The sequence below is a fragment of the Hippocampus guttulatus genome, chromosome 3 (genome assembly GCF_054856545.1).
Source record: "Hippocampus guttulatus isolate MCC_2025c chromosome 3, RoL_Hgut_1.0, whole genome shotgun sequence".
NCBI classification, from domain to species: domain Eukaryota; kingdom Metazoa; phylum Chordata; class Actinopteri; order Syngnathiformes; family Syngnathidae; genus Hippocampus; species Hippocampus guttulatus.
In genome coordinates, this window is record NC_141263.1 from 2,877,664 (window position 1) to 2,890,207 (window position 12,544).

The 12,544-nt window shown below is 41.6% G+C and overlaps 1 protein-coding gene across 2 annotated transcripts in view; it reads right to left on the reverse strand.

The window, feature by feature from the left end:
- Positions 1-12,324, reverse strand: part of il16 (interleukin 16) — a 43,723-nt gene extending 31,399 nt beyond the window's left edge. For both annotated transcript variants that reach the window (XM_086106292.1, XM_086106293.1), the window contains exons 1-4: positions 12,206-12,324; positions 8,074-8,317; positions 7,691-7,979; positions 1,579-1,718 (exon numbers count right to left, since the gene is read on the reverse strand). In XM_086106292.1, the coding sequence (XP_085962418.1) occupies positions 1,579-1,718; positions 7,691-7,979; positions 8,074-8,317; positions 12,206-12,218 (686 nt within the window). In that variant the 5' untranslated portion in view covers positions 12,219-12,324. The remainder of the gene's footprint in view (positions 1-1,578; positions 1,719-7,690; positions 7,980-8,073; positions 8,318-12,205) is intronic.
- Between the last annotated feature and the right edge of the window lie 220 nt (positions 12,325-12,544).

The window sequence follows — 12,544 nt, forward strand, 5'->3', positions numbered from 1 at the left end:
GAGGTACCGGGTTCGATTCCAGCTCCGGCCTCCCTGTGTGGAGTTTGCATGTTCTCCCCGGGCCTGCGTGGGTTTTCTCCGGGTGCTCCGGTTTCCTCCCACATTCCAAAAACGTGCATGTCAGGCTGATTGGACGCTCTAAATTCTCCCTAGGTGTGAGTGTGGGCGTGGATGGTTGTTCGTCTCTGTGTGCCCTGCGATTGGCTGGCAACTGATTCAGGGTGTCCCCCGCCTACTGCCCGGAGATGGCTGGGATAGGCTCCAGCACCCCCCGCGACCCTAGTGAGGATCAAGCGGTTCGGAAAATGGATGGATGGATGGTCATAATTCATGTCTTGTTGGCTTTTGTTTGTTTGTGTGTTTGTTTTTCTTTCTTCCTATGGTGTTGACACGTGGCAGGGTTCAGGGCACACCTGATTCCTATTGTCACGTGTGATGTAATTTTTGTTTTTTGGGAGGTCTCTCTCAGGTTTTGCTACCTGCTGCCCAGATGCCCATTGGTGTGCCTGCTACTTCCTGTTCAGCCACCAGCCTTCCTTGTTTAATTCGATTTTTATTTTTTTATTTATTTATTTACTCAAATGCTTTGTCCCAATCAAGTAAACTTCTAAGAGCGATAGTCCTCTGCTTTCCCTAGGTTTGCTCATTTTTTTTGTTGGCTACAGTAACATCATTGCATCAGAGAGCTGCTTTGAAGATTTTAACCAGTACAAAATATAAGAAATAATTCTCATTGCAGGTATAAACCTCTGCAAATGACAATCAACTACCTACGTAAATAAACACCAAGCATCCTTTTATTTGCAAAGACAGAATGTGTACTTTTTTTTTTTAATGGATCTCTCAAGATCAGTGGTTCTTAACCTGGGTTTGATCGAACCCTAAAGGTTCGGTGAATCGGTTCCAGGAGTTCAACGGAGCCTCTGCAATGGAGGTTAAGACACACCCAACTCAACATGTCAATTAGTTATGACACGCCCACCTGGCCATCACTGGCTGCAGATAGTCACGTTACAATTGCTTGTCCAATTTGTGCTGCGGGAAATTTAGTTCGCTGGGTCGTCAAAGTGTGACTGTCATGATAGTGCGTCATGCACGGTTCATTTAGTGCACAATTGAAAAAAAACTATACTTATGTCTTGAAATATTATTTACTTTTTTGAGTTTTTTTATGTGTTGAATTCATAAAAATCATAGTTTTATTTTTCACTAATGAAGGGTTCAACTAATGTGCAGATAAACGGGTTGGGTTCAGTACCTCTAACAGGGTTAAGAACCACTGTTCTACATAAAGCAGGCATGCTGAAGGGTATGTGAATACCTCATTATTAGATTATCACTCAGCATATCAAAGTATCAAATACAGTGCATGTGTATTTTATTTAGTATTTCAGACGCTTATATTTTCCAATGTGGTCAACTGAGAGGGAGGTGTTTTGCGTGACAAAGTAAAATGTGCTCAATTTATCCTTTTTGGGACAGCTGTGACTACAGTGGACAGCTTACCATGTTATCAGGATACAGGGTGCATGAAAGGGTTAAACTTGACAGCTTTGTCCAGCACACATAGTTTTATACCTTTTTGAATCCGCTCCATTCCTTCTTGGCTCCGCATTATTGTGGTTGTGTTCTGTTAGGCCGCAATTATCTGCCATTTGAGGGATACACACCTCCTCCGTTGGCCTTGTGGCCACACACATCTTCCAAATACTGCTGTCCTACAACACACAGATAAACAGAGTCAGAAAAAGAGAGAGTAAACAACCATAATCCGAAATGAATCTTTGAGGCAAGGAGATAAAGCAAGCTTTATGACTCTGATAGCATCTACCTGCAAGTTATTGGGATCACAGTCAAGGACAAAGAAAATAAATGGTGCAATTTATAAGTGCACAGAGAAGAGCCAGAGGTTTTAACAGGTTACATTCTACAGAGGATGATGAACAGACAGGCAATGCCATTATGACTCTGGGGGTGGCCGCTTCCAGTGTTGACATAATAACTCAAATTTTCAAGGTCCTCATCAAGATGTAATCGTTAAATTGAAACGATGCTGCCACCCCTTTACAAAGTTTCATGGAGGCATATTATTGTGTAATTCCGACTCCTACACTATTTACCCTTTATTGTGGTGAAATGACTTGCAGCCAAAAACATAATTTAGACAAATTGCTGAGGATCTTTTTGCAATTGACTTGTTTACATTCCGGACAGCGGGTGATCATTTAAAAAAATTATGTTTCTAAGTCTATACTGAAGGGAGACTTTGCAGAAAAAATTATGTTGAAATTTGATTTACCTGTCCGCTTCATCCTCACAAGGGCATGCTGGAGCCTATCCCAGTTGTCTCCGGGCAGTTGGCGGAGAACACCCTGAACCGGTTGCCAGCCAATTGCAAGGCACACAGAGACGAACAACCATCCACGCTCACACTCACACTCACACCTAGGGACAATTTCAAGGGTTCAATCAGCTTGCCATGCATGTTTTTGGAATGTGGGAGGAAACCGGAATACCCAGAGAAAACCCACGCAGGCACGGGAAGAACATGCAAACTCCACACAGGGAGGCCGGAGCCAGAATCGAACCCTGCACCTGTGCACTGTGAGGCCGGCGCGCTAACCATTGTCCACCCACCGGGCCACCTGTACATTGAAATTGTTTCTTATTTCAGAATAAGACATGCTTGATGTCCTCAGTGTGATTCATTCCAAAAATTGTGGTTTTTTTCATGTCTTATGACAATTACATACGCTCTTTCACTCATCTGGCCCCCCTGATCCCCCCCCCCCCCAAAAGGCATCTGTGCATGACACTGTGGGAGAGGCTAATGGCAGAGGTTTCATAATTCATAAACCTTATTTAAAGATCATTAGCTGGCTAATTTCCTCTTCATATTCACTTCCCTTACGGGCACGCTCTTCTGGGCTAACAATTTGAAGAAATGCTGGCCACCACACGTCTGTGCACAAGTACCTCACATAGCTATAGTATGTCTTAGACCAGGGGTCACCAACCTTTTTGAGAGTGAGAGTTACTTCATGTGTACTGATTGTGTGAAGGGCTACCAATACACGTCTGAAATAACATCTGTACAAATTAAATTTTTATTTTTAATACTGAATGATTTATTTAAATTTTCAGGCTCTGATCATCTTAAAGATGTCTCACAATACTGCCAGTGTTTGCATTTTTAAATCATAATTTCTACTAGCAAATCACAATCCTAGCACTGGCAGGCTATTGGTGTGGTCCTCACGGGCTACCTGGTGCCTGCGGGCACCACGTTGGTGACCCCTGTCTTTGATAGTGAGCGGAGCTGAACACAGCAAGAGGTTCTGAGTTTCAATCTTACACAGCACAAATGTTTAATTGTTCAGTCATCTTTTTCTGCATTACTGTTTACTGATAAGCTGTGGACTTTAGTGGAATGTAAGGCCTCGCTGTGTAAAGCAAGAAACAATAAACGCTGTGTTTGTCTGAATATTTGACCTTCAGACCAGTTGCAACCCACAAACTACAAGCATACCAACATCAGCATGTGATCAGCAATTGGCAGCACAGAGTCCACACTTTCGTCTTTAGACTTTATGCAATATATATTTTGTTCCAATGTTGATTTACTATAACTTTGTGAGTAATAACTGTAGCAAGTGTCAAAGATTTCATTGCACGTGCAAATTTGTTTTACGTGCTTCATGAATACAAAATAGATTTCAGTCATGAAGCAATGAAGGTTGGCAAATAGAAATAGAAATAGAGGAGAATAAATAAAAGACCTAAAAAGGGTTATGTTATTAATAACTTGTGGAAAACATACAAAACTCTAATTTGAGTTTAAAAACCATGATGTGTAGACATTTATTTTGAATGTTTTGGTCACATGACCATGGTCCATTTGAGGTTGCACAGTGGAATTATGTGTACCATCAGAAGTCGGAAGGCAGATATGAAAGCAGGAATGCATGGTACATTGAGATATAGCCACGTTGTGAGGCACTAAAGTAATGTTCAATCTAATTTTCGTTTAGATTCACACAAACTCTCTGAGCATTCTTTGGACCGCGGTGAACAACATGAGACACGCACACGGTGGCCAAACGATTATCACACCTGTCCAAAACATGAGACTATAACACATTAAATGATGAAGGTTTGTTCCAAATGAAGTTTAAACAGAGCATATCATCGAATAGAGATCTGTGACACAAATAAAACGAGGTATATTTGGTAAGAATTGATTAGGGATAAAGGATTTTTATGTTGCGAATAGGCCAACATTGACTTGTCCAGAAATCATTGACTTGACCATGTTTGATCGAACCGGCCAAAGTATGATCATTTGTGTTTTGTCCACTCGTGACATAGGCAGCTCAGGTTGCCAGAACTCAAGTGAATTACACGACTCATAACCATCAACTGCATTTCATATGTGTGTCGCAACAATGTGCTTCAATTATGCAGAGACTTACTCAGCATGTAGGCTCCTTCCCTCAATCAGTTATGATATCTGTTATTTAAAATATGCTTTGGGCCTGTAAATGATGTGTCATGTGTTATGTATTTTGTTTGTTTGTGTTTGCCGGAGTTGGGAAAGTTCCTTTTCTCATTGAAGTAGTTCAAAGTACAGTTCACAATTTTTTAATGAACTTGTTGAGTTCATAGTTCAAATTAAAAAATTAACTTCAGTTCATAGCGCCAAAATTGAACTAATTTGTCATGTTTTTATTTATTTATTTTAGCAATACGTTGCGTACTGTTCAGTCCACACGGTGACAAATTTCATGAGGAAGATTTTGCTTAAATGTTCTTTTTTAAATGAGCAATTAAAGCAAAAACAGGACTGTAGTCTTCAATGTACGTGCGCAAATACATTCATAGGTAGGAACCAGGCTGAAATAGGAAATGAGGTGTCTCTCTCACACAGGCGCACACGCACAAGCCCACACACGCACACACACACACACACGAACACACTAAGTAACAGACCCTATTGATGTAATACTCATGTGAGCGCAATCGATGCGTATGCTTAAATAACAATTTGTGTTTTAAATACAGTATAACAGTTTCAAGATTACAGTGTCCGTGGTGTCTACTCTGTCGCTTTATTAGCGCCACAATTAAATGCAGAACCGACGTGAAGCATTGGACCAGCGATTGCTGAGCTAAACTGTCGAGCTAACCTAGCTAGCTAGCTGAGGTTCACAGGGGTATCTTAGACACGTCAGACAGATTGAAAGGAACCTTGCATGTTGCTATTGTCTTTTTTAAAATTTCAGCAAAATAAAGGCCTTGAATCCAAGAATGTCTCCACACCTTTTTTCTTTCCTCTTTTCTTGACAAGGTTTTGGCAAGCAAATTGCAAGTCCAAATCATAGCAAATCGAATCAGAATCGAGTCAAGTCATATGATTCAAGTGCTCATTTTTGGAACTTGTACCCATGAACTATCTTTCTGCACTCAGCCTGTTACAAAACAAGGGGGCTAATTAAGATAATGTTCACAGACTTTCTAATCCAATACATGATTAGAAAGGCATACAAGAGAGCGCAGTGGCGTTCCGTCAGGGCCAGCAAGGCCTTCTCTGCTGGCCTAAACATTCTCAGAAAAGTAAATTTAATAAATTTACTTTTTTGAGAATAACAAATTTAATTTATTTTATTTTCATAAATATGTAAGCAAAATTATTCTCTGTATTCATCCATCCACCCATTTTCCGAACCGCTTGATCCTCACTAGGGTCGCGGGGGGTGCTGGAGCCTATCCCAGCCGTCTTCGGGCAGTAGGCGGGGGACACCCTGAATCGGTTGCCAGCCAATCGCAGGGCACACAGAGACGAACAACCATCCACGCCCACACTCACACCTAGGGACAATTTAGAACGTCCAATCAACCTGCCATGCATGTTTTTGGAATGTGGGAGGAAACCGGAGCACCCGGAGAAAACCCACGCAGGCCCGGGGAGAACATGCAAACTCCACACAGAGAGGCCGGAGCTGGAATTGAACCCGGTACCTCTGCACTGTGAAGTCGACGTGCTAACCACTGGACTACCGGGCCGCTTCTCTGTATTCTTTATGTCATATTATTTCCACTTAGTCGAGTGGCTTTCAATGTTATTTTAAATAACATTGAAAGCCACTCGATAAACTTATTTATTATGGTAGAATTTTTAACCAATCATATTTCAGCTAGCTTGTGTTGCCAGGTAAATTAAATTTGCTCGGGGCCTTCAGATTAAACAGAGTAGGCCCCTGTGCGCTGTAAGTGAACGGGCACAGTAAGCTTGCAATAGCCAATCAGATCACGAGTCTGCGTACCAGGGCCAGCTAGAAGGGCTTACGTCGAGATTGGACGTGCGCGTTCGGTGATTGGATTCGCGCCTGCTAGAGGGAGCTATCACTGCATTTAAACCCAAAATGGCCGAAGGAGAAGACATTGATCTGGTTGCAGAACTACTTTCGACACAATTTTCAAAACGGACCTTCGACGAAAAGCTGGATATTGTGCAAAGGAAACATCAGAGCATGGCTGGGCACTTACAAGCTATGGTGCGTTTAAAAACGTTTGGGGACACTCGCGTATATCTGCAGCTCAGTGAACAGGCAGTACATTGGTGAGTAAATGAATTTTATTTTACATTTCTTCTTGTCATTTTATTTCGTTAGTATTAAATTAATGGTAACGAAATAAAATGACAAAGATACAAAAATGTATCAAATAAATCTGCTCACCTGCAATTTATAATGGCGCATTGTAGTCAAATTCGTGCACAAAAGTTCGTTCAATCTCAGCTGCTCAACATCGTCAGTTATTTGCTGTTGTATCGCCGATTTTCAAAATGCAAATGATCTGTTGTTTACTTTATTTTCAAAGAATAGTTTGTTTTGTTATTGTGTGGTTGGTGTCTTATATGAAACTGCGACATTGCACAATTTATTGGACAGACTTGTTTAAGATCACACAGCGTAATTTGGGTGGCATTTTATTTAGTATTTTTAAATCTTTTATTTTTGACAATATCTGTAAATGTAGTTTCCTGCTCTTAATTGTGAATGCATACTTGATGGTTTTAAATGCTCCTGAAATTAAGTGCTGCTTGACGATCCTATATTGTGTTAATGTACTGTATGTGACGTCACTGAAGGGCTAATGTTGAAATGCACGGCCCGCCACTGAGAGAGCGAAAGAAACACTTTGAAGCACTGTCATGCTAAAGCGAGATGATATACAGCATTGCGGTGTTAGCTTATATTAGCTTGAGCTAATAGTGTCACCAGAATTTGCTTCTACTGTTTAGCTCAATTGTTGATGTGACCCGTCATTGGCAAAATAGTCTATGAGTCTGGGGCTGTGCTACAGGAGACAGATCTAACATGGCACAGTAATTCAATTCAATTAAATCTCTTGTGAGTCGATTGTCCCCTCAAAATTCATTGGACTGTGCTTAAAATGGATGCAAATACCCAATGATGTATTGAAAATCCATTGTGGTAGTGTATAAAGGAAACTATAAAATATTAATTGACCGCATACTGTACCTCTGGCCCCAATTGTACTGTATATGCTCTAGGCTAATCATGTGGTCCTAATGCTTTGAAGCAATTGAGGAAACATCTCTTTCTCACGACATATTTTTGTGCTTCGATTGTGACAAGGATGTTAAGTGAAACCCCTGCATTCATACCTTGATGCTAAAAGATCTCCGCAAGCTCTTTTTATTTTCACTCAAAGGGGTGGTGTGAAGCAATTGTCTGTCAGCTCCTGTGCCTCCACTTGCGTCCAGGGTTGACTGCCGCATTCTCCAGTGTTCGATTTCTCCATTCCTACATCCTGTTTTATCCTCAGTGGCCACGTCTGTTCTCCAGCCTAAACGCCATGTCCTTCTCTCCTCTGACATCACCATCCTACCGACCTCATTCCCTTCAAGACTGGGGCAGTCGTCGTTGGTTTTAGAGTGACACAGAATCAAGGACCTTGAGAGAGTCAGAAAACTCAGAGTCAGAATAAAGTTAGCAGATATCAAGAGAGGTCGATAGCACTATTGTGCCAAGTTGTTGCTTTTGATACCTGGAGAGCATGGCGAGCTTCTTCGAACGGTGGTTATGGCTGCTGTTTGGGTTGCTGTTCTTAGTGTTGCATTGGTCCCTTCTTCTCCTCTCCATTCTCCTTGCAGCAGCTGTGCTGGCTTTCCTCCTCTGGTGGGAGTATCTTTGAGGCATGGCCGCCAGTGTGTGCCGATATGTGTGCACTGGGAACTCGGGAACCAGTACACCACTCACTCCTGGTCCAGAGCTTAATGGAGAGGGACGCTCTGGAGAGCAATTACAAAACTCAGTTAGGACAGTCTGACTGGATCCGGGGAGAAGAATGTTCTGAGAGACGACTGAGCCAAGGAGACATCAAGGGATTCAAGGACTAAAGCTCTTTTATTCTCCGCTTCGAAAGAAAATAAAACTTGTCAGTGAACTCATGACTAACATGCTTACAAAAACACATTGAACCAGCCTGTCTCTCTCTCTTGCGCTCTCTTCCCCTCTTTCTTTCTCTGTCTCTCTCTCTCTCTCTCTCTCTCTCTCCTTCTCACAATCTCATACTCTTAACACTCTCTCCCGCTCTCTCAAGGAGTCATACTCTAATTCTCTCTCGCTCGCTCTGTGTTTTACCGTTCATATTGTCTCTGTGAGCAGATAATGGTGTTGGCAATGCACAGCTCCCCACAATAATGGACTGAATTGACTAATGGCCTTTAGTCTTCAACATCACATTACCGAATGATGTTCAAATGCATTATACATGCTGTTGTGGATGCTTTTCAAAGTCACCATGAATATTGTGTGAACACTGGCCATTTTTCTTTCACTGAAACACCTCAAGTTCTGTTATCGTATTTTCCGCAGTATAAGGTGCACTTAAAAACATTCAATTTTCTCAAAAGCCAACAGTATGCCCTGGAATCCGATGCACCTAATGCTAAGAGATTGTAACTCTTAATATTCCCCATTCAGTTGTTTCCCTGTTAGTGTTCCTGTGCCATCTAGTGGTGATTATTAGCAGGAACCAACTGTAACCTAAAGGGGTTCTGCCCGACCCTAATTGAGATGTGCAGTCGCTAACACACACTCAAACAGATAACGACTTTGCGAGCTCTGTGCAGCCATGATGAAAAATAATACCAAAAGCATAGTTAACTATTGACTAAAGGAAGGAAGAAGGAGACAAGCAAGACTTCTAAGGATATTTAGCCCCTTGTGGATGTGAGCCCGTGAGGTTTGTGTGCATTTTTGTTGAATCAATTTTCTACATGACTTTTGTCTTTCATTTATTGTTTTGGAATGCTTTTTTAAATGTATGTTTCATGCCCATGTTTGTGATCAGTTCTCATTGTTACAGCTGCAGCGGTTGTGATGGCTCGATATAAATAAAGCTGTATTGTATTGTTTTGTATTGTATTGTATTCCCTTTAGCGTACCACCGTCTAGTGCAGGGGTGGCCAACCAGTCAGAGACTAAGAGCCAATTTTTTTACTGTGTTACTGCAAAGAGCCACATTACACACCCACACACACGAGCTGCAGTGGTTACTTACTACTTGGGTCAGCTTGTTACGTATTTGACTGAAGATAGACTTTTGAAGCGACGAACCTCCCGCAACCGACCCGATCGCGCACGTGCAAGCATATACACACGCATGCACACACGCGAACGCCCAACCATGCACACGTGCGCATACGCAAGCAGCACGCACGCACGCCGAGATGAGCGACAGCCAGATCATCACCGAACATGAACGGAATCGAAACACAGACACACAAAGTTTTTTTCGCCCCTATTTCCTCCTCCCAAAGTTCGCGCTCGACTTGGGACCAGTCCGCTTGCTCCGGATCAATCGCGATTGACATATTGGATACCACTGCCTTAAAATCAGAGGTAATTTGCTGACTAGCTTAGCATTTAGCGCTGAGCACCGTGGTGTGCGCATGAGCGGTGATTCAGTTATCATCTGATTGGTTGCCCTATATGTCAATTAAGTAACGGGATTGATGATAGGCTGAGGTAGAAAGTTCTGTGTATTTAACGCCATTGTTTGAATGACAGCGCCACTGCCGAGGAGTTTTCGACGCTTGTCATTTGAAAGCCCGGGAGCCGCATTGAGCCGGCCGAAGAGCTGCATGCGGCTCGCGAGCTGCGGGTTGGCCACCCCTGGTCGAGTGGATGCATAGCGCAACTGCAGCCTTCATTGTAGCTTCTATTCTATGTGCCTAATAATGCAGTGTGACCTACATATAAAAACAGTTTTAAAATAGGCCATTCATTGAATGTGCACCTTATAATCGGAAGTGCCTTATGGTGCAGAAAATACGGTAATTACTTCCTGGTATTGCCAGAACAACTCTGGAAGCTGGAGTGTATTGTCAAGCCATTATTGTCTCAATCAGGGGACAAGGTAATTTAAGAAACATCTGAGACCATCTACTTCACTGATTAGACTGTATGGTTTGGCTGGTGCTGTCAAACTTCAGTTATGTAGGTTGATTATGTATGTCAGCTGCCAGTGGAAGTGGAATGCTAATAAATGTAATTAATTAATTTAAAACATAATTGAGGACAATTACATTTTGGATAATACAATTGATCATTGTGCTATTGATCTTGTGCTTGTAAGTACTCATTCACTCTTTCCTTGGTTTTATTGTTCATAAGTTGTTTCTTGTCACTTTATTATTCCACCTTCCGTGATGCAAATGCCATTTTCGATGATGTGAATAATTTTCTAAACATAAACATATATATATATATATATATATATATAAGAAGATAAGATAAGAAAACCTTTATTAGTCTCGCAATGGAGAAATTCCCGATTCACAGCAGCAAAGTTATGAAAGGAAGAAGTAGAACAACAAAATATAGGAGCTGCTGGAAAGGCAGCCACTCACGCGGCGCCATTTTGAAGTCAAAATAACAAAAATAACATATATATATATATACTGTATATACAGTATAGAGAGAGAGAAATTTAGATAGATAGATAGATAGATAGATAGATAGATGTAAGGTGAAAGCTTTCTTAATATCGACAATTCTTTCAGTTCTTTCCCTCCGACCTGTCTGCTCGCACAATACACATCAATTGTGCAGTACAATGGGTGCTGATTCTTTTCATAATTCAGGTGAGCTACTTTTGTTTTCTCTTCTTTGGTTGTGAATATCGTTAGTTGTTGTTTCTCTTATGTGCTTTTAGGTGCTGTATCTTTGCTTATGTGAAGAATTTTGACTTGCCTTGCGTATGAACTGTACTATTGAAATAAAGCTGCCTTGCCTTGGCTTGCCTTTTGACCAAAGCAAGTTAAATTAGAACTGATTACCACTGAGGGGGTGAAAGCATCTCTTCTTTGAGCTTATTTGCACAAATATTCAGCCCCTCCTCCAATTATTTTTTATGGCACCATTTCATAAACAAATGTCTTGTAGTGTCAATTATGGATTCCTTTTTTAGACCCACAACCTCAGTTCTGCTGTTGTTCAAGAAGCATCACAGTTTAAGGAAAAAATGGGTTTATGACGGCTAAATAAACTTGTCAGTGTGTCCTCAGCGAAACCATACAGAGAATTTATCTGTAACCTTAGAGATAAATGCGCTGCAGTTGAAAAGACCCTGATTGGAGAATATGTAGAGGGGTGGAGTTTCCATGCAGCGGAACAACATGTGTCTTGTTTGGAGTTTGCAAAGGGAGTTTTCCAGTCAGTGAGCCAAAGTCAGCTCTAAATGAACAGCAAGACGAAAGAGGGAAGCTTTCAGTCATGCCTTCCAAAATGACTGTGTCTTTGAATGGGTCATGCAGAGACAATTATGTTCTTTTCAGCCACATGGTTTGTATCCTCTGTGGCTTCAGAGCGCATTTGAGGCAGTGGACACATAATGTCAAACCTTCCACAGCTGGTCTCACACATCTGTGCTCCAATGATCACCTCCACACACTGTCATGCATAATGTTTTGTACTGAATATCCAGCCCTGAAGCCAACAAGTGAACCACTTGACTTTGTGGTACTGTAACTTTTTATATATACAGGTATTGATATAGTTGGTCATTTCTTGTGAATCATTGCTTAAATCCACAATCTACCAATCTTCAAAATAATTCTGTTAGTTCTTCCAACCTGACAAGTAACTATTGGTACGGTAAATGAATGACTCACCGTAGTCGATCATTTTAACTCTGTGCCAGCCTCTACCAGCGATGCAAGCAGGAGAGCCAAACAATAGATTTTATCCGAGAAAAGATGCAGTACAAATCAAAAACATCAAGAAAAAAAAAATCCAAAACAGACAAATCAAATCAAAAGCACGCTTCCTCCACATGATTCAACGGGAGAAGAGTGCATGTAACTCTCCTCCTCCTCGGAAGTTTCCACTCCCTCAGCCTGGCGAGTACAGCGGTACGTCTCAGAAAGGCCCCTCAAAATCACTCCCCCTTTCCTGAGAGCCAACTCCAACGAAAAACATGTCACTCTGAGCAGGGCCTGACCACACACCTA